Below are 26,291 nucleotides of genomic sequence, written 5' to 3'. Positions count from 1 at the left end.
AACGTTCTGTTACAGCTAATCATTCATAATGTGAAATGCAAACAAGATTTTGTAATTTACTCAGTTCATTTGAAAGGAGGCAAATATCTGCAGGAACACTTTCCTTTGTTAACCTTGATTTACTTTAGCTAGTGTTTTAGAAGCAGGTGTAAGGTTAAGTAAGCAAACATGTAGCCTTTTGCATTGGCTTAACTGTGAATTGGTTGAAGTTGCACTGTTAAGTGAAGCTTTGCATTTGTGATAGAGCATTTTTTGTGTTCTGTAAATGATTTGAGCTACTGTCAGAAAAAAAGTTATTTCTTTAATGTATAGCTAAACTGTGATAAACACTGACTCCAGAGTGCAAATCTTTTAAATCAGTTGTTATTTTGTCAAACGACTTCAGAAAGGTGCTTCATTGTCTTTCAGCAGTAAACATGCTTTTAAACATCTCTCTGTTCAATCCTTAAGTTTGAAAAAAAGCAAACACATTGCCATACTGGGAAAAAGATGAAGAGGTCAGTGAGGTCCAGGTACTATAAACTGACAGTTTTCTAGATGTCTCCTTGTATAAGTTCTGTCAGAAGTATATTCTAGATTGAAGTGTCAGGTGCAATAGGTTAGATATCTACAGTAAAGACAGTTGTTAATAAGAACCATGTGTCATTAATTAATATGATCACTCATGCTAAGTAGATTATTTAACAATATGACATAGATTCTGCATCCAGGATTTTTGGAAATGAGTGCTCACTTTGGACCCAAAACCTACATTTACTTGCCCTCCTTCCCTTAATATGCTGGTGAGCTTACTCAGTGAGAAGACTCATGAAAGTCTCATGAAAAGTAAAGCAGGCAAACTTAGAGAAAATATTCTCAATATTCAGTGTAGTTCCCTCTGAAGTAACATCTTTGCATGTGTTCGCCTTGTTTTTTAGGTCTGACATAGCTTGCATCAGAATCCACAAGTCATTTTAAATTGTAATGTAGGCTGAAGTATGTTGTCTAAAATCACATACACTTTTGCTGTACTATGTGAGTGAAAGTTTCCATCTTAATACAGTGAATTTATTTTCAGAGTGGCATGCTTCATCTTAAACTCGTTTTGTTCTTTTGTTTCATTAGATTGACATTCAGATTAAAGATGCCATTGGACGCTACCACCAGTGTGCTACGATCCAGCTAGACTTTCAGCTGTCAATCAGATTTAACCTCACCTTTGTCAGGTAAGCACAGAGGATGATGTTATTGTTTACGTAATCTAACTTTTCTATTATTCATGTATGAAACTAACTTTGTTCACAGCCATGATGGCAATGACAAGACAAGACCAGTTATCATTCACCGGGCTATCCTGGGTTCTGTGGAGAGAATGATCGCCATTTTAACTGAAAACTATGGAGGCAAATGGTAACATTAAAAAGTAGATTCTAGTTTGAGCAGATGCTTTTATATGAAAGATTAATTAGCCCCAAGCGTACAGTTGTCAATAGATTTTATTGTATGCGCTTGCTACAGAGATATACTGTAGATATATCTCAAGGCAGTTCTCTCTGAATTGATTTCTTCAGATATGAAATAATAACAGAGTAGCACCTGTGTGGTACCACTCCTGAACAAACCCAAGGTTTGTGTCTCTCAGCTTGCTCTTCCAGGTGTGCTGCGAGGCAAAGAGTCATTTATGTTGGTAATTTCCTTTACCTGCTGCAGTATAGTGACCCTTCTGATGATAACAAGAATCAAAAGTTACATATTTTCCTAGTATTTGTTATGAAAGAAATTGGCAACTCACTTATGAGTGTAAAATGTAACTCTAGTCTTCAGGTTAAAAAGTACTTTTGCCCACTCTGCAATTCTTTTAGACGCTAGTTTTTTGAAGGTAAACTGTAACTTCAGTATGGGGCTGTCAGTGCCTCTGAACCCAATCTTAAGCTGCTGGCTTAGTGAATCTCTTGTGTAAATTCTAGTCTCATCTATAACTAGGTCTCATCTATAACTAACCATTCTGAAAAATGCTAAAAACTCTTAACTATTTTTCTTGTGTATTGAAGGCCACTCTGGCTGTCTCCACAGCAGGTAATGGTAGTACCAGTGGGACCTACATGTGATGAATATGCTCAAAAGGTAAAGTATGTGGTTTTATTTTTCTTGGTCAGTTTGTTTCAAATATACTGTATTTAGATGAAATACTCAGCTATTAATTACTGGTATTATTTGTCACAGGGAAATCTTTTAGAACTTCACATGTTACATTGTATCATTTGTTTATTAACATGACAGTAAGCTATGGAAAGTGTAAATTGAATTTAAAGAGGAACTAAAATTGATGTTAGCAATTTGTGAGGTTTTGGTTTTTCAGGCTCCAGTTCTCTATAGTGGTGTTCATCCTGCAGAGCAGTTAGAGAGATAAAGAAAGTTCTGTGCATCTTTGGCATCCAGCAGACCTTCTTCTATACTTCTTTCAAACTCGTTATTCATAAATAAAATAGTCTGCAAGATTTAAAAATAAAAATTTACAAACAGCTTTTAATTGAAGGCAGCATCACCACGCTGATGCCATTCACAGTATCAAATTGAAATAGATACTAGTCCTAAACATGAGGTATTCATATCAATATTTGGCAATCCAGTGTGGCAGACTTTATTTCCTGCTTTGAACAAGGCTCATCTCCAAGGCTTGTGCCAATGACAGTGCATTTGATTTAGAAGGGTCAGATAAGCTTGACTGGCATAACTCAACTGGTGGCAATTAGTTCATTATTACAAAATACCCTACTATTACAGCCTAAATACACTTTCTCCTAGGTCAGACAGCAATTCCATGATGCAGGGTTAATGGCGGATATTGATGTAGATCCTGGGTGCACATTGAACAAGAAGATCAGAAATGCTCAGCTTGCACAGTATAACTTTATTTTGGGTAATGTATAGTGCATTTGTTTTTACCTTATACTGGCTGACCTTTTCAGAGAGATCTCTGGGCAGGTGTTTTAGCTCACTTTGCTCCTCCAGAGTCTCCATTCCACATGGTCTCCTCTGTACATCTGATAGGTATTCCTTGCTTGTATGAATTTTAGTGAAAGAGATGCCTGTTTTGTATTCCAGGCCATCATTGCTGCTTTAGACTAAGTCCTTTGCTGTTTTCCGACTATCAGTGTGGAGACAGATGTCAAATCCAGTGTCATTTATCACTCAGGTTATTAATTGTAACTGTGAGCTTAGTTTAAAAACCACAAATAAATGATGAGCATATCAGGAAAAAAATATCACCTGACTTACTTTGAAAGGTTGTTTCAAAGAGTTGTTAGGTAGTTGCAGCTGAAGAATCTCCCATTTAGCACAGTAATGCAATCGTGTATAACCTCTTAAGTACTTTACATAAACTTCTCATTAGTAATACTGCATGTAGAGATTGTCTTTGTATCTATCAGTGTTTAATTAGCAAATCTTTGGGCTTTGCTAATAAACTATTTTGTTTCTGTAAACAATAAGCAAACAAACTGTTCTTGGTTCGGTGTTGTCAGGTTGTGTGCTTGCCTTTGCATTTCTCTTTATTTCTCATTTTAACTTCCTAGCTCTCTTTAATGTAAAACTGGGCTTATTCAATTTACTTTTTTATTTACTCATGTTTTGCTAAGTAGTTTATAGTAGACTAAAGTCTACTGAGAGATACTAGATTAAATAAATCTATTGGTTGTTACAGATCTAAGTTGGAGTAACTAGGAGAACACCCTAGGAGTCCTGAGAGGATATATTAGTTGCTATGTTTTTAGATTAGAATTTTAGTTAAATATAACTGTGTACTAAGGGAACTGGTGGGAAGAGATATTTAAATGGTAATTTCATCCTTTTGTATTTTGATTGTTCCTAGTTGTTGGTGAAAAGGAAAAGGCAAGTGGAACAGTTAATATCCGCACCAGAGATAACAAGGTGCATGGTGAACGTACAATTGCTGATACTGTGAAGAGACTGATGGAACTGAAGTGTTCTCGTTCCAAACAAGCTGAAGAGGAATTTTAACACCGCCTGTTCCACCTGACATGAAATGATTCTAGTCTTCCTAACTCAGTTAACCATGGAGTTATTTGTAACGTGCCAGATTTGCAGAAATGTTCCGCCAGACATGTCTCTTTTTGTAAAAATCAGTTTCTCACAAACCTTGAAGTAAATTTCCTGCCCTCTAAACAATGACAGACGAAACAAGATGAAATGAGTTTCTGTGACTGCAAGGGAAGATGGAAATGTTAATCGGGGATATCTACCATGTTCTGGCTGCTCTGTTAAAAATAAAATATGTTTTGATATCAGATGTTTTTCATGAGAGTTTTATAAGGAACCTCAGGCTTAAGAAACCACATAGTAATGCGGCACTGCAGCAGCTTTGTGAATATCTCCTTGGGACAGGTGGTACCTTGCAGTCTTTTCTGCTTGTCCTACACCAATTAAATTTAATGGCTCTGAACATTTCCCAGTTACGTAGGGTGGGAAATGAACGGAGGTTTCTCACCTTAACAGCTGTTGGCACCTTGGGGGATTCCAGCTGTCACTGCAGAGTGCTTCAGCCATGGGGCTTCAGGCCATGTAGCACTGGCTAACCAAGGCCAAGGTATTCCCTTTTCCAAAGGCAGCATGTGAAATGTGCTGTAATTGTAAGCTCATTGTTGCTTCAAGAGAGGATACGACTGGAAGAGGTACGGAATAGTAGGGTTAAAGAAGCAGCTAAGGAAGCCAGAATTGTTAGGACCAAATGATACTATGATTTGTTACCTTTTAATGTGGTATAGTCCCCTTTTGTGGAGTATTCCCATACCAACCTTCAAATCCAGGGTATCATTAGTAGCCAGTCATTTTGTTTTAGTTTTTGCACATGTTTGACTAGGCAATTGCCATATTCCTGTCACTGATGAAAAGAACTGAGATGTAGAGATGTTATATGTGTGTTAATCTTAACTGCCCTAAACGCCTTCCAAAAGTGGTTGATGACTCATTTTCTGAGAAGAAAATCTATTCTAGATGGTTGTTAATATGACCAAAGTTATTGTTAGACCTTTTGCATACAAGTCTGAGGCCAGGTTTGAACCATCCTATTGTATGGAAAATTTCCAGCTCTCATAATTTCCCGTGTAATCTGGGAAGAATTTCATCCAGCCTTTTCTCACCCATCTTTTTCAGGTATGGATGATATAAAAGCTGTTTAATGCTCCTTTTTCAGACCAGTATCTATTGGAATAGAAGAGATAATTGACTTCAAAAGCAGCAAAGCAGTGGAAAATTACTTCAGTGAAGATGGATTGGGCTCAAAATACCTAAATCTAATTTTCTGCATTTTTCATCTGCTTTACTTTGCTATGAATTGGTTGTTGCTCATTCAAAAAGAAAGAAAAAGAAAAAAAACCAAAACAGAGTGGAGGAAGAACCACTAGCTCCGTTTCTTTCTGGGAATCGTGTCTTAAACTTCCTTCAGGTATGATGTATTTGTTGAGTTTCATGGAGACCTCTGTCTTTTGTATTGGAGGGTCTCTTTGTGCTAGCAAGCACGTAATGAGTTCATGGTGCTGTAAAATGCTGTCCACCTCTATGTATGACTCAGTAGATGTCAGTTTTGGACAGACTGTCCTTGGACAAACCTTATTTGCATAGATGATGCTGATAGATTGTGTAGTTCCTCCATGGAAAAACTCTATGTAACAAACATAAAAGTACATGAAAAATGTGTTACTAGAAACAAGACCTAAGGAGGATAATCCAATAAAATACATATACATCCCAAGCAAGGTGCCACTGAGGTGACTACGCTCAAACTGTGATCGATGCGCAGCTCCATTCAGCTTCCGTCTGAATGCTTTGCTCTCCAGCTCTGGTTTCAGAAGTGTTCTAGCTGCCAAGAGCTGCCGCCCCATCCTTCATTTGGCAGTTCTTTGGAGGGCAAGATTTGAGTACAGTTCCCTATAGGGTTTCCAGACCCAGCTCTACCACTTTTAGGCAAGAGAAAGCCAGAATGTCTGCAGCTTGGTTTTAAGTCTTGGGAAGTTGTGGGAATGTGAATTGCCTCCTCAGTCTGCTCCATGCCATGGGCATTTCCTCTGGAGTAGTTGATAGGATACAGTTCGTGCTCTGCTTTACTTCAGAACAATTTTTATTTACTCATACCTTAAAGCAGATTCCAATGCAGTTTGCTGAAGGAGGGGCAAGGAATGACAGGGAAGTTAGACAGGTAACCTGATAGAGTACTCTAGTATGTAAAAGTAAAATCTTAAAGGAATTTCAGTATCTAGATTAATCATTGTGCCAGCTTTCACTTTTTGTGACTCTCCCCAGTTGTGCAAACTCCCCTGGGAAAAACTCCCCTGGTGAGTCATCTGGAGACTGCTACAAACCAGGATAATTCCAATCAAACTCTGTCACATCTTGGGATGAACTCCCCTCAGTGGCTGATATTACTGCCTCAGAATGCTGCTCCAGTTTCAACGTTCAGATTCACTAATGTTATTTCAACTCCTAAAATCAGCAGTCATCATTAATCACTGTAGGCACCTATATACAGTCAGTCTTGCCTTTACTATGTTTTTTATCCACTGCTTCCAAACCCAGTCCACCCCCTTTCTAACAGGAAGTGGAAACAAAGCCTTCCAGTAAAAGAATGCCTTCTAAGACTGACTTCTCCCAAGAAAGAGGCCAAAATCAAGGGGCTTTTCAAAAACTCATTTCAGGCTTTCAGCTTGTGCCCTGTGTAATTTCATGATTCCTTTGGCTTTCTCTATTGTTTCTTAATTGCAAGTTAACTTTGGCCTACAAATGGTGAACGGATGCTATGTATGTATTGCTATAGACTATGCTCATAAAAACAAAGACAGCTCATACTGCTTGTGTCATAGTATTCCCAGAACCACTCAGCCTAACTGTACATGAGTGATTTCCATCTGCCTTGGGCAGAAATCATTCTTCCAGCCTCTGTGGTTGCTCTTGATGCCTTGTTAGCCACTGCGATAGAATATGCTCACACAGAATGTGCTACATCTGGGTTCCGTGTCAATTGATTATTTATTTATTTATTATTACTATTTTTTAGTCTTCAGGCAGGAATAGGAGAGTCTACAGAGCAATGCAATGACATCTTCTAAGAAATCTCTACGAAAAACTACACGCTGAGATAAGTGGATGCAGACAAGGACTATTTCTAGTGTTCTCAGATGTTAAAGGTAAACCATCAGGGCTGCTTAATTAGTTTCAGAAAATAACATGTATCCCACGCTAAATTGTATCCTTCAACTGGGTAACAGAGTTCTGAAACTGGGAAAAATTTCTAAGAACAATGAAAATGGAAACAAAAAAAATACCACAGGGCTGAGAATCTGGAGGAAAAAAGACATCTTGGCCAGTTAAACATGACATGTATTAATCTATCTGTGCTAAAAGATGAGGTAGCACAGAGCACCATCACGGTGCAAAGCAGCTGAATCCGTAACACCTCATGAGACAGCTTCATCTTTCACAAAGTCTTTGAAACTGGGATTCCCAGTAACAGAAGCAGAAACAGGGAGGAGGATGGTGGCAGACAGGAGCAGAGTTTAGGCAAGGAAGTATGAAATGTGACATACAGTGCTGTCCTTGCCTACACTGAGCTATAAAGTTCAATTAAGCACCTTGGAGTTTGAAGCATCCTCTCCTGCGATAGGTTTATCTCAACAGATTAGAATATATGACAGTTTGGAGCTGACATTTAAAGCACCTTTTGCTATCCATCACAGGAAACAGCAGGCTCATAAAACAGGCATTTACTGATTTATTGCCCTCCTGAAACATTACTCTTCATGTTGGGAATACTCACAACTAACCTTTGTCCACAGAGCGCGTACAGCAACAGCACAAGTTAACTTAATATTGTGCAAGAGCTTAAATGCCCAATGACATTAATCTAATCTTGTTTAATATATGATCTCTTAATTGCACACTTTAGGGATGAACTGTAACCTGTCTATAGTATTAGCTATCAATGTATTTGTCTGTAATTTTGTTTAATGAGGTAATGACCCGGAAGGAAGTGATACCCCTGTATATCTGCAAGGATACTGCAACAGCTCTCAATCAGCCAAGAAAGGGACTTCTTAAGTATGGCTATTGAAAGTCAACTTTTATTGGTGCAACCATTGAAACATATAAGTTTTATTAATAACAGCATATGTTTCCAAGAAGCCACTACTACCTGAGAAGTAATAATCATGCAGTCATCTTCATTCATCAGTGCTGCACTGTTACGGGAAATAAATCACAGATATATTCTAACTTCTGGCATCTGCACGATACGTGGGGTCAGCAGAGGGATCAGATGGAGTCAGACACCTTTACATCACACTAACAGAAGCAGAGTTTCTGTCTTTAGCATTTTTAAGCCACTGTAAGTCTTCAAACAGATCATCCCTGGACAGTGTGTGTGCACAGATACAGCCACTGGTAACTTCTTCTCTTGCACTAACAGGAAGTTGTTCCCAGCATCAGCAGGCTGAGATGGTATTGCTTTTAGACAGAGACACTTTCAAAATTTCAGAATATTTAACTTTTAGTCTCTAGTGTTTTATTTTTCAGTATAAGACTTCTTCCATAGAATACAACTGTCAAGGTCTGACTAGAAATGTTCATTGAACAACAAAAATCTGTCTTGCCATAAGATTTGTAAACTTGAATTGTTGTGGATCTGCTTATGGGGAACTCAAGCTACGAAAGAACAAGGAGCAGATTTGTAAGAAGGAATTCTGAGCTTTATTTTCAGACCAGAGGCCGGTAACTTTTAGATTTCATTGTCAGGAATGCAGCATTTAGTTTGACTGATGGGATAAAGATGGCAACAAACTGAAGAAGAATGTTCTGTGTGAAAGGCTCAGCTCTTGCAACTGAATTCAGGAAAGATCTCATCAGTGAGAGCCCAGAGTTGGTCCATAAGTGGTTCTGCAATCAGCTGCTGCCCAGTCCTGAGGTACCTCCACTGCAGAGCCAGTGCCTTACTCAGCTTAGAGCTCCCCACATGTCATGAACTGAGTCCCAGTCCCAGAAGTGAAATCGCGACTTTGGTTCCCTCCTCTGCCTACGGGTGTTCAAATCCAAAACCTCAACACCCAAAGAAGAACCTACTGTGAGACTGGGAGGGAAAGAAAACAAGAAAATACAGAAAACAGGTCCCAGCTGCATAGTTGTTGGGGCTTCAAACACATTTCAATTTTATAGGAAGAAGCTACTGTCTGCTCACCACCAGCAAACAAAATTGCTCTTTACATTTCAGTATAAAACTAATCTCAAATTGCCAGCAGTTAAATCCTGAATTTTCAGTATGCTCCATTAAAATGTGGTGGAATCACAGAACATCAGGGTTCAGAAAGGGACCTTGGAAGATCATGTAGTCCAACCTCCCTGCTGGAGCAGGAGTTGCAGTGACTTTGTGTATGATTTTGTGTTCTCAGTGGAGGAATAAGAAATCATTTGTTTACTGGATAATTCAAATCTTCCAGGAAACAACCGTATCAGAACAAGTATCACAGATTGCTGATAAGGTCATTTCAGTCATCTCTATGTATGGAAGAAGTGCAGGGAGATGATGGCAAGCTGTCACTCTTTCTTTCCAAATAAACGGAATAAAGTAGAGGCTATAGTTAGTCATGTCAATCTGCATATCTCATTAAAGTTACATAGAATAATTTAATTTTCCTTTCACATCAGAGAAGAAAAGCAAATATTACATCACTTACAAACTTGTCCTGCGTAACCAATTCAAATTAAAGCTGGAGAAAGGTATAAGCATACTTTTCATATAGAGCACCAGCCTTACCCCAGTAAATGAAAAGCCTGCTAAGGTTGTAGCACTTACATTGCATAACCTACTCTGCCATAGCTGCAGCTGCCACTGCTGACAAACGATAATGGAGCACTTTAGCTGTGTTTTCCTGAGTGAGAACAAGACTGTCATGTAGTATTACCTTGTGGCTTGAGCTGGGACCATGAGGAAAAGGCTGCAGGAAAAGTTGCCTACCTGAGTGGGGTCTGACTCCAGGCCATGCTAGCCTTTAGCAAATGGAGGAGCAGCTCACCAACATACCGTGTGTGTTAACTGTAGTGTGTCCAACACTAATCATGCTTTTTTTAGACAAGTAGTACTGAACTTGCTGTATCAGGGTGGCTGTGTGTCTGTAGGGTGGCTCAAGGGGTGGACATTTCCTGTTGCAGCTCTAGGTGACAAGGTAACAAAGGCTCACATGAACCAAATGAAATTCAACAAGGCCAAGTGTAAGGTGATGCATTTGGATTGCAGCAATCCCAGATATGTGCATGGTCTGCGAGAAAACCCTCGAGAGCAGCCCTGTGGAGAAAGACTTGGGGTGCATGAAAAACTGGATATGAGCCAGCAGTGTGCTTGCAGTCTAGAAGGTCATCAGTACCCTGGGCTGCATTAACAGAGGGACGGCAGCAGGGAGAGGGTGGGGATTGTCCTCTGCTCTTCCCGTGTGAGGCCTCATCTGGAGTACCACATGCAGGTCTGGACCCTTAAGAAGGAAATCAGAGCTGCTGGAGCAGGATTGGAGGAGGGCCATGGGGATTCTCAGAGGACTGGAGCACCTCTCTTACAAAGAAAGGTTGAGGCTTGTTCAACCTGCAGAAAAGGCTCTGGGGAAACCTTATTGTGGCCTTATGTACTTAAAGGGAACTTAGAAGCAGGAGGGGATCTACCTTTTATATGGGCAGATAAATATAAGACATGGGGGAATGGCTTTAAACTAAAAGAGGGGAGTTTTAAATCAGATTTTAAGAAGAGGGGAGTTTTAAGAAGAAACTTCTTACAGAAAGGGTGCTGAGGTGCTGTCACTGCTGTCCAGAGAGCTGTGGTGCCCCATTCCTGGAGGTGCTCGTGGCCAGGTTGGATGGGGCCCTGGGCAGCCTGAGCTGGTGGGGGACAGCCTGCCCATAGCAGAGGTTGGAACTGGGTGGGCTTTAAGGTTCCCTCCAACCTAAGCCATTCTGTGATTCTGTGATTCTTTGATCCTGTACCTCTCCACTGTGGCTGCCAGCCTTCTCAGGTTTAACCCTGCTTGTGATTGCTTTGTTATGTAGTGACATGAACTCAAATGGATTGTCCGCATCATAGCCAGAGGCAAAAAGAGGGTGACAGATACAGAACCATCTAGAGAGAATTTCCATGAATCTTAGTTCTTTGATCACTAACCTGTGTAAACCATGGTTTTATGCCAGTTGAAGGAAAAAATAATTAGCTTAAAATTGTAACAAAAATCTGGAGAGAAGCTTTCCATCCTCAGCTCTGCCCCTTTATCATGAGGTCATTACTCTTAAAAACTGACCTAATGATGTGACAGTAAATCATGTAACGTGATTAATGTAATAGTATTAATGCACTGCCAGGGGACCTCAAACAAGATCAAACCCTCATTGTTCAAAGCTGCACACAGGCGGCCTCTGCTTGGAGGAGACGGCGATTTAATTAACAGGGGCACAAAGAGTGCAGGGCTCTGCAGCGCTGGCCCAGTGTCACCCTGTGGTTCCGTGGGGCTCCAGGCATCCATGCTGGCACACCTGCACTCTGCTCCCCTCTGTGTCTTCTGTGGGCTTTGCTATGTGCCAACTTGCATTAGACTGCATTCATTAGGAGAAACAGACTGTGCATATGTGTATGCTCTGTGTGCAGCATCAGTCTGCCACTGTAAAAGGCATGGCAAAAGGGGATTGCTGCCTCTGCACTATGTTTTGCCTGCTGACAGCAGCACTCACTGACGGACTCAGAGAAGTGCATGAATCACAGTGGCAGCCACAGAAAGGGAAAAGAGATGTGGTAAAACCTTTTACTCTTGCATGGGATTGAGTTTCACTGTGGTTTGCAATTGCAATGGTACAATGCCCAGCTTTGAGGAACTGTGGCAGAGATTTGTGCTGCAGCATTCAGTTTCAGATGCTCAGTGGGACCCCCTTCACCTCAAATCTTTAACACCGCTTTCCTCCAACTCTGTAGCAACAGTCTAACCATCCAGCTGCACAATGCTGATGGACATTCACGGCTGAATCCCTTCATTTTATGGCCTAACTTAGCACTGCCCAGATGCAAGATGAAAAATCCATCAACACTTCTCTTTGATCAAAACTGGCTTATGGTACTTCAGGCTCATTATTGATTCAGTGCTCAAAATATCACCAGTGCCTTTAAAGCACTATGACCAATCCCTCAGAAGACAATAGTCTTCATAGAGCATCGCAGATAAAAATAAATGGGAAAAGAGACCAAAAAACTCTTACTGCTTAAGTTAGCGTGGTGGTTCACAGGAAGCAGCCTTCAGACCCTTGGGTAGGCAGCGTTCATCATGTACCATGTTCAGGTGTTATTCCTGAGGGAGATGGCTCCCAGAGAAGTGATGGAGTCACCATTCCTGCAGATGTCCAAAATCCATGCAGATAGGGCATTGAGGGACATGGTTAGTAGGTATGGTGTGGATGGATAGGGACTGGACTGGGTGGTCTCAGAGGTTTCTCCCAACCTTCATGATTCTAAGATTCTCTGAATGTGTGCTGCTTCCTCCTAGACATTTGTCAGCAACTCGTCTTCTCCTTTCTCTGTTTCACTCTACAGGAACAGCTCCTGAAGTGGTGTGCACTGTGAAGATGTTACTACTGGTGTTGGAGAGCACAGGAAGATCTACATTATCCACTTGAAAGAGGCTAGTAGTTCACTTTTTTTTCCACACAAGACTGATAAGTAGCTTTCAGTCCTCCTTCCTAGTGGAGGTGGAGAGATCTTCCCTACACAGTTGTTTATTATTTTGTAAAACTGCATTTAAACTTGACAAGAACCACTGCAACTCAAGAAACGGGGGGAGATGTTGGAAGAGAAGCACAGGACAGGAATCCACTCTGTGATTCCATTACTTTTTCAGGTGATTAAATAGAAATAAATAACACACATTGCTTCAAATACAGGACAGAAATAAGCAGCAGTTAGCTGGAAGAGTTTTGAGCTGGGGGCTGAAGAATATATTGCAAAAAAATACACACATGGATATCTGTCAGACTAAAATGAACTATGTATTATTACCAGAGCCATTTTCAAACCATAAATTGCATTCATTCATACAAATCTCACCCAAAGGATGACAAGCTGAACATCTGAAGCCACAGTCAAAGTTATCATAAGCTTTAAAAAACTTTTTTGTGGCCATGGATTACATTCAAAATTAATTAAATAAATAGATAAATTGAAAAGCAATCATGCTTCTGTTTCTGCTTTCAAAAATTGGAGAAAGGCACACTTCTGTTTACGAAAATCCTTATCCATTGCCCTTCAGTTTTATTTAGTTCCACCTTCAATGGAGCATGGCTTGCTATTTCAGGTAGAAATTACCTACCTCAATTGGTTCAATCCACCATTTTAGGACTCTCTTCAGATCTCAGATAGCAATTTCATATATGTCATGATTTGAAGTTGAATATGTTAATAAACAACACGCAGTGTCATATAACAGATAAGACTACAAAGGCTATTTAACAATGAACAAGAACAACAAATAATTATAGTATAGCTCATCAGGTACCATGTAGTATTTCTCAAATCTTTATGAGGGGAAATGCAGTCTCAGAAAGGAAATTAGAGGAGTTAACACTTCCATCTCAGAAACATGTTAAGTGCTGTTTCTGTTGTTGCTATGACCAGACACAGAGTCAGACAGAAGCAAACAGCAGGTCAAGGTTTGACAGCTTTCCAACAAGAACCACAACACTGTCAGCACTTCACTTTTAGAAGAAAATGTTAACCATGACAATATGCGAGGGTTTTTTTTTTTCCATAGGAGAAAAATCACTGTCTAGTAAAATGTCATTTATCATAAAGCACATCATTTTGAAAAAAAAAAATTCTGAGCTTCTCACAAGAGTAAAAAAATGTATCTTTTGTGAACTGTCTTTCTATCTATTAAAAACCCCTGAGCCTCTCTAGGTCTCCACTGCCCAGAAATTCAGAGTCCAGCTGCTATGCTGTAGCTAGAAGCCACTGACATGTAAAATAATATTGAAGTAACTTCTGATATTATTTCATACAGAGGATGGCATTTTCACTCATAAAGTGGCTGAGCATAGGGTGAAGCCAGATCATTGGATATAAGCATTCCCTCACTGCAAATTCAGAAGCAAGCTACTCCCTGTACAGAAACAGAGGTGGCAGAGTGGGACAGTGCTAAGTACTTCACTGACACGTGAAATTTCATCTTTTGTAAGAGCTGCACAAATTTCAGCTTCATTTTATCAGTAATCAGCAACTCCCAGTGCTTTGAAGTCATCTGTGGATGGCCACAAGACTATGGCTGTGTTATGGGGCAACACTTAAGCATCACACACATACGAGGAGCTTACAGGTTTGTACCAAGGTCAACCTCTCTCCTCTCACAAACTTTCTGCACTCCCAGCTGCCCTCTTCTTTCACCTCCAAACCAGCAGCTGCTGGATCAGCTTCTGTAACCGTGTACTTCCCCTTCTAGGCTGTTACTGGTGTTGAACTGGTCTCCCCAGATGAAGGCAGCTCTGCTCCCAGTTTCACCCACTGACACCTACAAGACTTTTTGCACAGGATGCCCGAGGCAGTGAGACCTGTTAACTCCTAACCTGATTTCACAAACGCCTGAAAACAGCCCCTGGAAAGGTCTGGGAAGGCTCTGCTTTAACCTTTCTGTGCTCTAAGGCAACAAACTTCGGATGAAATTCACCTTCCTTTTCAAATAGGTTCCTGGAGCACACCATGTCCGCGTGAGGCCCCACCTCACTACTGTGCCCAGGTCCGGGGTCTCCAATACAGGGAAGATACGAAGATATTGGAGGAGGTCCAGAGGAGGGCCACAGAGATGAGCAGAGGGCTGGGTCCAGAATAGGAACAAAAAAAATCCAAATATGCCTCGGGATGTCTGAAGAAATAAAATGTATTTATTTCATTTCAAAGAGGACTGAGAGATTAATTGATCAAAGTCTGTTAACATTAGAGGTCTAATGGAGGCTGTATGTATTCCTGGCATGGTAAAAACCAGCACAGTCCAGATGTTGGAAGTAGAAGGTACAGGAGGTACAGAACTTCAGCAGATAAATTCTTGAACATGTGGCAACAAAACACAAGGTTAATCTGGAGTTTCAGACATTGTAGCAGCCCAACTTATAAGTAAACAACATACCTTGATTTATCTGGGCACAACCCCAGGACAGTTCAAATTAAGAACATACTCTTCTTTTGCTTGGAACTGTTAATGACTCAACTGTCTGCTGATCAGTGGCCTTAATGCACAAATGTAGAGGTAAAAAAGTATAGTTGTCCATTAAATAAAAATTAACCCAATCAATAATGGTGACAAAAGATGAGAAGGAAACTGGCTTACTGTGCATGTCTTGTCAGTGGCAGACTTTGTGTTCCATGTGCAGCACATATTCTTCTCAGCAGATAAATACAAGCTAAGGGAGTAGGGGCACTGGCTGCTGCACTGTATACATGATGTTCTATCCTTTTTATTGTTTCCCCTATAAAAGTTTGTCAGAGTCAAGCACATGATGGCTTTTTGTTTGTGGAAAGAGCAGGACTCAGTCAGACACACTCCATAAATCTGTTTGGGGACTCCCAGTAATTGCTAATGGGGCCAATTCAGCATGAACTTCCTTTGGCCATCAGCTAGTGAAGCACAACCAGAGAAAACAGCAATGTTCAACTTAGTGCTCAGTAGATTTCCTGCGTGAAATCAGCATAGTTCATCTGACAACCTGAAAACAAATGGCTTTTATAAGTAACTGATTCTCTCTCTGCTGATTAATTATATTAAAAAAAAAAAAAAAAGAGAGATCACTTGGAATCAAGATGAAACAGAAATATTCCCCAGTGCACCAGAGAGGAGATGCCCCTTGTTCTCACCCATCAGCCCTAAATATCACATTGTCTGTCTCTTAGTGACACTCTAATTATCACTACATAATGAAGAACTCTTCAGAGGGGAAGGACTGGTGGAAAGTGGAAGACACTTGGCACCCATGCCAAGTCCCAGCGAGACACATGATCCAAACATAAGCTTCCAGCAAACTGCCTAACATTGTTCTTGCCTTGTGAACAGCATCCACCTGCACTCCCCAGCAGAAAGATTTCACTTTGGTAATGTCAAAATGAGCAGGATTGACATTATTCATGACTGAGCTTGACAAAGTACAAGCTTCTAACACTCCAGTACTCTTTTCTTCGGAGACTAAACTGAGAGATTGAACTGATAATTAGTCCCTAATGATGCTGTTAAAACTTCTGTTTTACACAGAAGAACCCATTCTGCACCTTAGGCATTGACTGCTTCCTGAGATCTGTGACTATTCAGTCTGAAGAAGGCTCAGAGTAGGTCTTATCACACTCTGACTCTGTGAAGAAAGACTGTTACTTAGGGTTGGCCTCTTCTACCAGATAACGGCAATAGGATGAAAGGGAATGGCCTCACATTGTGCCAGGAAAGGTTCAGATTGGCTATTAGGAAAAAAATTCTCTGAAATAGTGGTGACACAGTGGCACAGTCTGCACAGAGAGGTGGTAGAGTCACTGTCCCTGGAGGTACTCAAGAAAATTGGAGAAATGGCACTGAGGGACATGACTAGTGGGCATGGTAGAGAAGGGCTGATGGTTGGACTAGGTGAACTCAAAGGTCTCTTTCGACCTTGGTGACTCTATGATGTAAAACTTCACCTCTACAGCTACAGCTTCACACCACTTCAGGGGCTTGGACAGGGCAAGTAACGGCAATAGGATAAAAGTTCCTAGATCACAGCTTCCTTTGCATCACATCAGTCAGTGAACTCAGAGATAAGGAGTGCTGAAAGAGTTTGCTGAGCTCAGTGGACACCATAGTGTGTGTTCCCTATCTCATCACCCTTTTGTGGTGAAAAAAACATTTACCATTTGGAGGATGTCTGCAGTTCAATAATCCTGGGACTGACAGAATGAGTGCTGGAGAGACAATGGAGCAGCATATCAAAAGTGCCAGCATCTCTGCAGGGGTTTCACACTAGCCCTCATTGTTCCTAGCATGTTTCTCCTACAAATGAAGGTTCCCTTGTCTATCACTGTGTCTCGTGTGGGAGGAAAGAAGCAGGCTTCAGTAAGACCTAGTTAGCCAATCCTGTATTAGCACTGATTACCAAGAACCATTTCTGCTCCCATTAGCTTCAGTAGAGTCTGGTTGTGGAAGAATCTGTTCTGCCTCCTTGCCTAAATGCATGTTTGGAAGATGAGCACAGTGAGAAATGAAGCAATCCAGAAGCAACAGGGAGCTTGCTAACAAAGTGGGTACCCAAACTCCTGGTTCATGCTGCATCCTGAGGATGCTCATGGCCTCCCTTCAGCTCAGGTGCAGAAACTTTCATTTTATACAGCCTCAAAGACAAGCTCAGCTGAACTCATCCTCAGACGGGCAGGAGGAATGTCAGTCCCCACTGGACAGTCCCTCTTCTTTGGTCCATGACTGTGAGTGTCGGGTCTGGGCACAGGATATGCTTTTAGCTTGGGGCAGAATCTCACTGGCTTTTCAATGCCTTGGTTATTGTACAGATGTGTGGACAAGTAGGACCCTGCTGTTCCCATGAAGCCTTGGAGGATTAGGGACAGGAGCACTCTGAGGTGAATTAGCAGTTTTCCTCTGGAGAAAAGCACGATTCAGTTAGAATTCAGATAGTAGGAGCTGCAGCAAATGACAATGATTTTGTAAGCCAGCATTGTTTGAGTCTGATTCAAGCTGCCATATATTATAATGTGATAATGTATTTTTACATCCAGAGCCGAACAACCAAACAATACATTTCCAAATGAACACAGTGGACAAGAGGTAATTTAATCTCAAGCTTCATTTGTTCAGCTATTGTATGAAACAGATAACAGATGCAGAAGAATTGACAGAAAACATAGTCTCCCTGTGCCTGCCATCTGTGTAAATAAATGTGTGAGGAGTTTGAAAATTCATTGCAGTCCCGTTCATAAGCAGTCCTCATGGATTTATAATAAAACTTTCCTTCTGAAAGGTCACAAGAGGAATCAGCTTCTCTCAAACTGGAATTTTCTTTACGGCAGTTTTCTACAAGTGCCACATTTGCCAGCATTCCAGCTGGACAGCATCCCCAGTGGGAATCTCCTCTAATTCCAGCACTGCAGAAGAAGTAGTGCGCTTTGCCCAGGCAGCCTGGCAAGCAGGAACACAGCATTGTAACACAACACCAGGTACCTGCTCACATCCCAAGGACTACTGCTGCAGCAGAGCCAGGTTCTGCCCTGACACAGGCATGTACAATGATCTCAGCATGTCTGGGACTCCCCTCTGATACACATGGAATCAGCTCGACTTTGCAGCCTCTTTTTTTCAGCTTCTTCTCGCCTCTACACAAGTTGCATATTCCCTTTTGGTTAGCAGATAGCATTTACTCAAATCCAAGAGGATCTTTAAGAGTGGGAGGGTACTGCACCCAGCTTTGTACCCAGCAATGCTCACGGGATGGCTTGCACAGTGGGAAAACACATTCAGCACTCTGCTTGTACATAAAATCTCTTAGTCCTTAGGAAAGTCTTAAATAGGTTTCCTGCATTTATTTGAAATTACCCATACCCTACGTGCACCACCCTTCCACACAACTTGAGCATACTAGAATTGCTCCCAGACTCCCCAGCAGACCTTACCATTGTCCTTCTGGGTGCATGTCTCTGCCACATCCATCCAAATACCCACATGAAAACTACATACTGTGACCACTTTACAGCAATGTTCCTCTCTCACGGATTATTAAAGTAATAGTATATTGATGCAAAAACTTCCAGGGGTAGGAGACATATGGACTGCACTCACCCATCTATGTTACAATGGTTACCACTTGAAACTTTCTGTACTCCTGGTCAGAGTTTAATCTGTCACTTGTTTAATTACCCTGACATTATATTTGCTTGGAGTGATACTTTCAAAGCAGTTGATTGTCCCAGTTCACTTTGGGAGAAGAGGACAGCTAACAGGCTTCTAAGTCCTGCCCATCCCCATCCCCATCCATGTATTCATGTACCATGTACTCTTTCTCAAAGAACTTCATGTTAGAGCCACAAGATCAATATTGTTCATCAACATAGGTGTACTGTTGACCAAGCAAACAACAGGGGATGAAAAAAACCCTGTTATGTTCTTAGAGGAGGTGTATAAATTTCTTTTCAAAGATTGCACAACAGCTTTGAGATAGGAAAAGTGGGTCCCCTTCAGAGCTAACACCTTTTCCAGCAAAACCCAGAGGGATATTATGAAAGGTACATCTGTATTTTTAATGCAACTAAGCCAAAAGGCTGAATTTCCAAGGGTTATAGTTCCGAAGTTTCATATACATCTGATGGCATGAGTAATCACTTCCAGAGAGGACATTACTAGACTTACTGATGTTACGGTTGCTCTATTCTAGCATAACTACTAGTCTGAATTCATTACTTAGTTAGAAACAGTAATATTCCTCCACTATTCAGTTTTGATTTTCTAGCCTGAATATACCAACATTTGAATTGCACAAACTAGCTTAGATTTGTCTTTTATGTTTTAGTTTATAGCCTCCAACTCTTAGTAATTGCCAGGGAATGTCAGCTGAGTCCATCTCCTGTTTCACTGGAGGATGTATTACAGGGATCTGACACACAAACACTTTTCGCAGTACTTTTCCCTGCTTTTTATAGCCTATGGTGCTACAGAACATCAAACCCAAAGCCAAAACCAAAGAAGACACAGAAATTTACTGCAAAGAACACCTTTATCAAACACCATTCTGCACAGGGACTGAGTAGCAACTTCCTACCCTCAGACAAAGCTTCTCCAAGAAGCGTTTCCTCCACACTTTTTAACGAGGTCCTTTCCAGAGGCAGCTCCTTTGCAACCTCAGGGCTGTGCTCCCTCTTGCCCTGCACCTGGCCAATCCCTAACACCTCTGCAATGGAGGTCAGGCAGGCTGACTTCTTGCTAGCAGACTGCTTGATACCTGAGCAGACACAGCAGCAGACTCTTCTGGCATTACTACTGCAGTGGCAGCTCCCATTCTGCAAAAAAAGGAAGTTTCATCTTGGGCTACATTCTCTTGCTGCTGCACTTATCTGAAAAGACTCTGTTCTCTGTGTTGGCCCAAATAAACCGTTACAGCAATAACAGAATAGGACAAAAAACTGTGGTGAGTTCTGCTAAGTCCATGAGCCCTATCAGGTCACAAAAAGTGCTCGAAGATTGGTGGGATTGGCCAAGCAGCATGGGCTGAGGTGTACAGCTCTTCTGGTGGCAGAGGGATTTTAGGAGTTCAGCTGCCTGTGAAACCAGAGCCAACATTACTACCATCTATTCTTGTAATAATTTTCAGACATTGTAGATGCCCTTCCATTCTGTCATCCACAAGCAGTTCAATGTACAGACTGCAGCGGGATTTAGGGATAAAGCATTCCCCTACCAAATTTACCATGTGCGCTATGCAGGTAATGCACAGTGAGGGAAAAGGTTCTTTAAATGTCTCTGACACAGTGCCTTGCGCAGTGTATTATTCTTTCCTTGCAAATTGTAAGTGAAATCAGACAGCTCCTTCTCAGAAGCCAGGCTTTGGTATAGGCCTCTTTGTCTCATCAAAGAGTTGAAGTTAACCCAGCTGAAGCCAATTGTTCAGTGAGAGCAGAGAGTTGCTGAGGACCATCTTCTCAGCTGCATATAACTGGACAGAGGTAGCAGCGAAGAACCTGCAATAGACTGCCTTCTCCAAATCCCCCAATCCCTCTATGTAGTTATTTTTCCTCTGTCCCAAGTCTTCGGTTTAGTAAAAATTGCATCTAATGGCTATAAAGATAATAGTGAATCAGAAGAAGTCCCCAAGAATCTAGAAAATTTTTAGTTTTGTGTTGATTTTAACCTGGCAAGTAGTTGAGCACCACACACTTGTTCACTCACTCCCTCCTTCCCTGTGCAACAGGGGAGAGAACACAGAAAAACAAAGCAGAACTGGTAGGCTGTGATAAAATTTTACACTAAGACAGAGAAAAAGAGAAGGATAATAATTATGACAATTACATATGTATATATAAAAGCACATCACAAGTGACAAACAATCAATTGCCCACCATCAACTGATGCCCAGCTGGCCCCCTGGCAGATGAAGAAAGTGAGATGAATTCCCATCCCCTTCAAATCTCTACTTCATGATGTCACATGGTATGGAATATCCCTTTGGCCAGTTGAATTCAGCTGTTCTAATTCTGTACACTCCCAGCTCCTTGAGCCCTTCGCTGTGAATGGCCTTGGCTCTGTACAACACTGCTTGGCAGCAACTACAAACTAAAAAGTGTATTATGAACATTGTTTTCCTCCTAGATCCAAAACTTGGCGTCATACGAGACACAAAGAATGAAACAATTCCATCCCAGCTGAAAATAAGACAGTGTCTTTCAATTAGGCATCTGATGGCAGCCCTGGTATTTAACAACTTGCTATCTCTCCCATGCTTTCCTCCCCAGAACCAGGCACTCCAGTTTACAATGATGGTTGCCCTTTGAATGTAGAGTAGCTATTGCTCATCCTCTGCTGCCACCACCACTCCTGTAGAACAGACTAGTACTGCTATACTGACATACCTCAGGCTTTGTTTCTATGGATGTTGTGGAGATATTTACATTTATCCATTACAAGAAAGTAGGGGTCACTTAGTTACAGAAACATGCAGCACCTTTGTGAGAGGTCCTTATTTTCTGCCACCTGCATGTATAAAGACTGAAGGCTGTAGTGCTGGCCACACTCAATGAGCCTTTGCAAGAAGTGAAGGAAATCCAGCTCCAACAAATTTCTCAATTCTGCTTTCTCTTGGCCTACGTATGTAGGATGCTGCCCCTTGGGCTTGAGATTCATGCTTCCTTTGTGAAGCATGAAGCAGTAACTTCCTGCAATATCCACAAGATGTTGTGAGGCTGAACCTATGGATGTATGGGTGGAGCTGGGCAACAAGGCAAAAACTCACAGCGCTCTCTACACAACCTGAAATGCCTAACAGAGATCCTTGTACTCCTGGGCTGCAGGTCACAGAATTGAACATTTCTGGGCTGCACAAATCAGCTGTGTTTGCAAATCTTGAGTACTGAAAGAACTGGTGGGAGTGGAATGAACACACTGTAAACAATTGCTCATCAAAACAAATACTTCCCACAACATGCAGGCATGCCTACATCCATCTGCTACCAAAGAGCTAACGTGCATCTGCTTGGCCTCAGGCATATGAGAAGCCATCTCTCTCATAGAAAATATCTTAGCACTGTGATTCTGTTACATTTTCCCTCTTTATTTTAACTATCTTTTTCATGTTAGAATATCAAATATCAAAATACATGAATGATGAAGATACATCTGGAATAATTAGACAAAAAAAAAACAACCTCAGGCACTGGAAATGAAATACCAGAGACAATAGATGTAAGTAATGCCATTTATTGAAGCTTGAAACAAATAAGTCATTGCTTTTTACACCTTGTAATGTTAGAGCAAGCAGTGAATGTGCCAAATACAGACTTTACCTGAGCAACCTGCTGAAGCTGAAGTGTCTCAGGCTAATATGATAATATAATGACAGTATGCCTCAGCTCGTGATACTCGATTCAGTTTTGAGAATAGCAACCATTTCAGTTAGGATCACAAATTCACCTTTACTTAAAAAGAGATATGTTGTAAGAAACTAATTTTCCTAAATGAATGAGAGAGATGATTAAATACTGTTAGCATAAAAGAGATATTAGGCTGATGAGTGCAAATGTAAAATATAGCAGTGGGTGCTGCTCAGTTTGTGTTGTTGTCACAGTCTTTTCCCTGAAGTTTTAAGCTGAACAACAGTGATGACTGTGCTATCCTAGGTAGAATGATTATTTCCATTAATGTTCATGATATTACTTACTTCTATCCATTTCAAATGAAATACCAACTCCCTGAATAAAACAATGAAGACAGATAAGGTTTTAGTCCACATCAACTATAAGGAGCACTGGAAAGCCCAACCCAAACCCAAGGCATCCTTCCTCCCACCTGCACTATCTTCACTCAGCTAGCTCCCTTCTCATTAGCTCCCATGACTGGTCATTTTGTTTGTCGATCAGACAACTGCCTCAGATTTCACTCTGCAGGCTCTGCTCTATACAGTGCAGCCTGAGGTCAAAGCCTGTTCAAATACTTCCTGAGTCACAGACAGAACACTTCCACTTCTTCACATAACTCAGTATTTCTGTGTCCTGTGGAATAAGAACCAGCCTGGTTTCTATTGTTCAATGGGCCAGTTCAGGACCTCAGAAGGACATAAGCACACTTTGATACTGGAAAAGCAATATGTCTGGCATTGGCCAGCAGCACCACAGATATGTATTATTTAAGAGTACGTGCCTGTAGGCTATGCACGCACATGCACCACTGTAAGTCATCCCCCACATCTATGTATACTAGCACCATGATTTTAACTTTTATCAGCACCTATAACTGGGGTTATGTTGCCATCACAGAGATTAATAAATCTAACCTTACCAAGCTGTGTATCCTCTACTCCCAGAAGCTTCAAGTGAAGAAGTGAGCCCTTACCCAAAGGCCACAAAACCCACAAAAAGGGGCGATTAGACTCATGGTCTTTATTAGCTTAATACAAAAAAGCCAGGCCCAAATATTCTGATTAATTTTCATAAAGATCTGTCTAGAAATAGGACTATTTGCTAGTCATAGCTCTGTAACCTCAGTGATACTTCAATTCATGGCTATGTATCTCACTCTACATTGCATAAAAAGTGACATTTCCCTATTCTACAATCTCAAATTGCCAAAGGTGGGGAGTAAATCTGAGATTTTCAAAAGTGCATGAAGACTGAAGGAGTCCAACTTCTACTGAATTTCAAAGGAATCTAAATGTTAGGTTCTGCCCACCTCTTTGGAAAATGCCCAGACACACTTCAAAGAGTCCAGTCTGCCCCCCCTAGAGGTTGTTCTGCCATTTTGTTCAATAGCAAAGAACTATTCGGCTACTTCTCTCTTAATGCCTGAGGTCCAGAATGCAGATACTCTGGGTCTCAGATTCCTAGTCCCACGTGTTACCTTTCGCTATGATCACTGATTTGAACTGGGGGGAAGAATTTGCTGTGAGTGAGCAGTAACAATAATGTGGATGTGATTTTATGCCCTTCAAGGAGATACTGGGTTAAATGATGAATAATTCACACTGATACTCAATCTGTTCACATGGTACATGCTTTCATAGTAGAAAGAAATGTTGCTTAAAACACATTTAAGAACTTAAAATTCCAAATTTGGTGGGTTGTTCTGGGTTAGAGCAAGACATTTGCAGCAGGAGAAAACTATCCAGGACAGGCTGTTTCTGAGGTATCTTTTAGATGTTCTGTCAAGTACTAAGTGAATAATTTTTCTTTCAAAAATATTTTTTCTGTATGGCCCACACATCATCAGTAACAAAACTCTGCTTTTAATTTTTTAAGAACTGAAATGCACAAACAATTTAGAGAAACACTGTCACTTCACCTTAGTTCTTTAAAATAATAATAATAAAAAGAAGAACAGAAAAGTGAGTGAGCACAGGGGAATCTGGCCCACAGCGCAGGTCTGTGTTGGCTGCCCCATCACTGGCCTTCACTGAGCACTCAAGTTAAGTGGTGCTGCTGTTTCAAGCTGGTTTTGGAAAAAAAATGAAAGAAAGAGCAAGTAAAACATTAATTACAAAAAGAATTATTCCAAGCTTGTCTATAGCCTCTATGCACATTTAAGTACTAACTGATGGCACATGGCAAATTATGTTACAGATTTCGGACTTCTAAAGATAAAAAAATTGGAGCAGTAAATTAGGACTGATAGCCCTAAGGAATGTGTTTTCCCAGTTGAGATCACAGATTTTCATTTATGTTGGATAGTTCAGAAAAACATGCATGAAGAAACGTAAAACTTGTAAACAGAAGGCCTACTGAAATTAACTAGCTAAAAAGCAGCTAGTGCTGAGCAGCCTCGCTGTTGTTTTCTTTGTTCTGAGGTGACTTTCTTCTAGATTTAGTATAATATTGTTGTTTGAGGCCTCGCTGATCCCAATATCTTGCTTTGTTACGAATTCGAGGATGGCTACAGGTGAAGCAGCACTGAGACTGTATTGATGGCACTAAGCACTTGCCAATGCCTCTCAGCCTCTGGCAGAAGTGAACTGACAGCTGGTCTTTGCTGCAGGGAAGGCCTACAGTAGAGAAAATGAGAAGAAAAATCTGTATTTTGCTGAGAAATCATCTGCATTTCAAAAATTTTTAACTGCTTTATGACGACTTTCTCTTCCTTCATAGTATTTGTTAGCTCAAGCCTCCTGAAAGCTTAGAACTTCCAAAGGAAACGGTCCTAACAAACTTCACATGGCCTTCTGCCTCAGAAAATAAAGCACTTTTTAATTATTGGCTAGTGAGGGTTTACTTTTGCAGCAGACAGAACTGGTTTATGTTTTTCACTTTATCATTTCTGCTTTTAGAACTGCTGGAGAGATTCAGTAACAATTATTCCTGTGCCTGGTACTCATTCTGTTCCTCCTCAGTTTTGTAGTAGTGTATTTAATTCAAGTCCAAAGAGCTGCAGTATGCTAGAGAGCCATTCATGGCAAGCAGAAAGAGAATAACAAGGCACATGCAACTACAAGTTCAGCTTGACCCTACAGAAGCACCAAAATTAGCCAAGGACATCTGTTACATGGTGCTGGTAGTCCTGTGGTAGCCTTAATAAACTGAGGCATGTCAGATTTGATTAGGAATCAGAAAATGTGAAAAGCAACAGTAAAGGTAAAGGTTTGCAAAAGCAGAAAGGCAGTGGATTAGCTGAATGCAGGATTTTTTCAGCGAACTCCTCAGCACCAGAAGTAGGGAAACATCATGAAACTAGTAGAAGGTGGTTTACAACACACAGGAGGACTTCTATTCACAGCAAGCTGCAAAATTCTGGAACCTGCTGCAAGAACTGGTGGTAGAAGCAGACAGTACCAGGGTTCAAAAAAGGATGCAATACATTTACATAAGAAGTTACATAAATTTAAACTAAAAGAATCAGGATAGGGTGCTTTTACTTGTCCTCCTATGTCAGTTGCAAATGGTGGAGGAAAACCCAGGAAATAAGCCACAGAGAAGTACTAAGCTATTGTAGTTTCCCTAAGTGGAACCTCCTAATGTCATTCCTGGAGACAAAATATGGGGCGGCATGCACCACTGGACTGCCCACTAGGATATTTCCTATGCTTCACTGGCC

General features: G+C 41.0%; 3 protein-coding genes across 4 annotated transcripts in view; 1 reads left to right on the top strand and 2 right to left on the bottom strand.

The window, feature by feature from the left end:
* TARS1 (threonyl-tRNA synthetase 1) overlaps positions 1–4,286 on the top strand; it is a 31,568-nt gene extending 27,282 nt beyond the window's left edge. For both annotated transcript variants that reach the window (XM_065739979.1, XM_065739978.1), the window contains exons 15-19: positions 1,105–1,205; positions 1,285–1,389; positions 2,031–2,103; positions 2,785–2,899; positions 3,851–4,286. In XM_065739979.1, coding sequence (XP_065596051.1) covers positions 1,105–1,205; positions 1,285–1,389; positions 2,031–2,103; positions 2,785–2,899; positions 3,851–3,999 — 543 coding nt within the window. In that variant the 3' untranslated portion in view covers positions 4,000–4,286. The remainder of the gene's footprint in view (positions 1–1,104; positions 1,206–1,284; positions 1,390–2,030; positions 2,104–2,784; positions 2,900–3,850) is intronic.
* Positions 1–26,291, bottom strand: part of NPR3 (natriuretic peptide receptor 3) — a 466,739-nt gene that overhangs the window by 67,235 nt on the left and 373,213 nt on the right. The window lies entirely within an intron of this gene.
* Positions 23,602–26,291, bottom strand: part of ADAMTS12 (ADAM metallopeptidase with thrombospondin type 1 motif 12) — a 166,011-nt gene continuing 163,321 nt past the window's right edge. The window contains exon 23 of the mRNA XM_065740124.1: positions 23,602–25,245. Coding sequence (XP_065596196.1) covers positions 25,010–25,245 — 236 coding nt within the window. The 3' untranslated portion in view covers positions 23,602–25,009. The remainder of the gene's footprint in view (positions 25,246–26,291) is intronic.

This window comes from Cyrtonyx montezumae, unplaced genomic scaffold (assembly GCF_038088225.1).
Source record: "Cyrtonyx montezumae isolate F1298 unplaced genomic scaffold, pur_monq_1.0 scaffold_25, whole genome shotgun sequence".
Lineage (NCBI taxonomy): Eukaryota > Metazoa > Chordata > Aves > Galliformes > Odontophoridae > Cyrtonyx > Cyrtonyx montezumae.
This window is presented reverse-complemented; position numbering and strand designations above follow the sequence as displayed.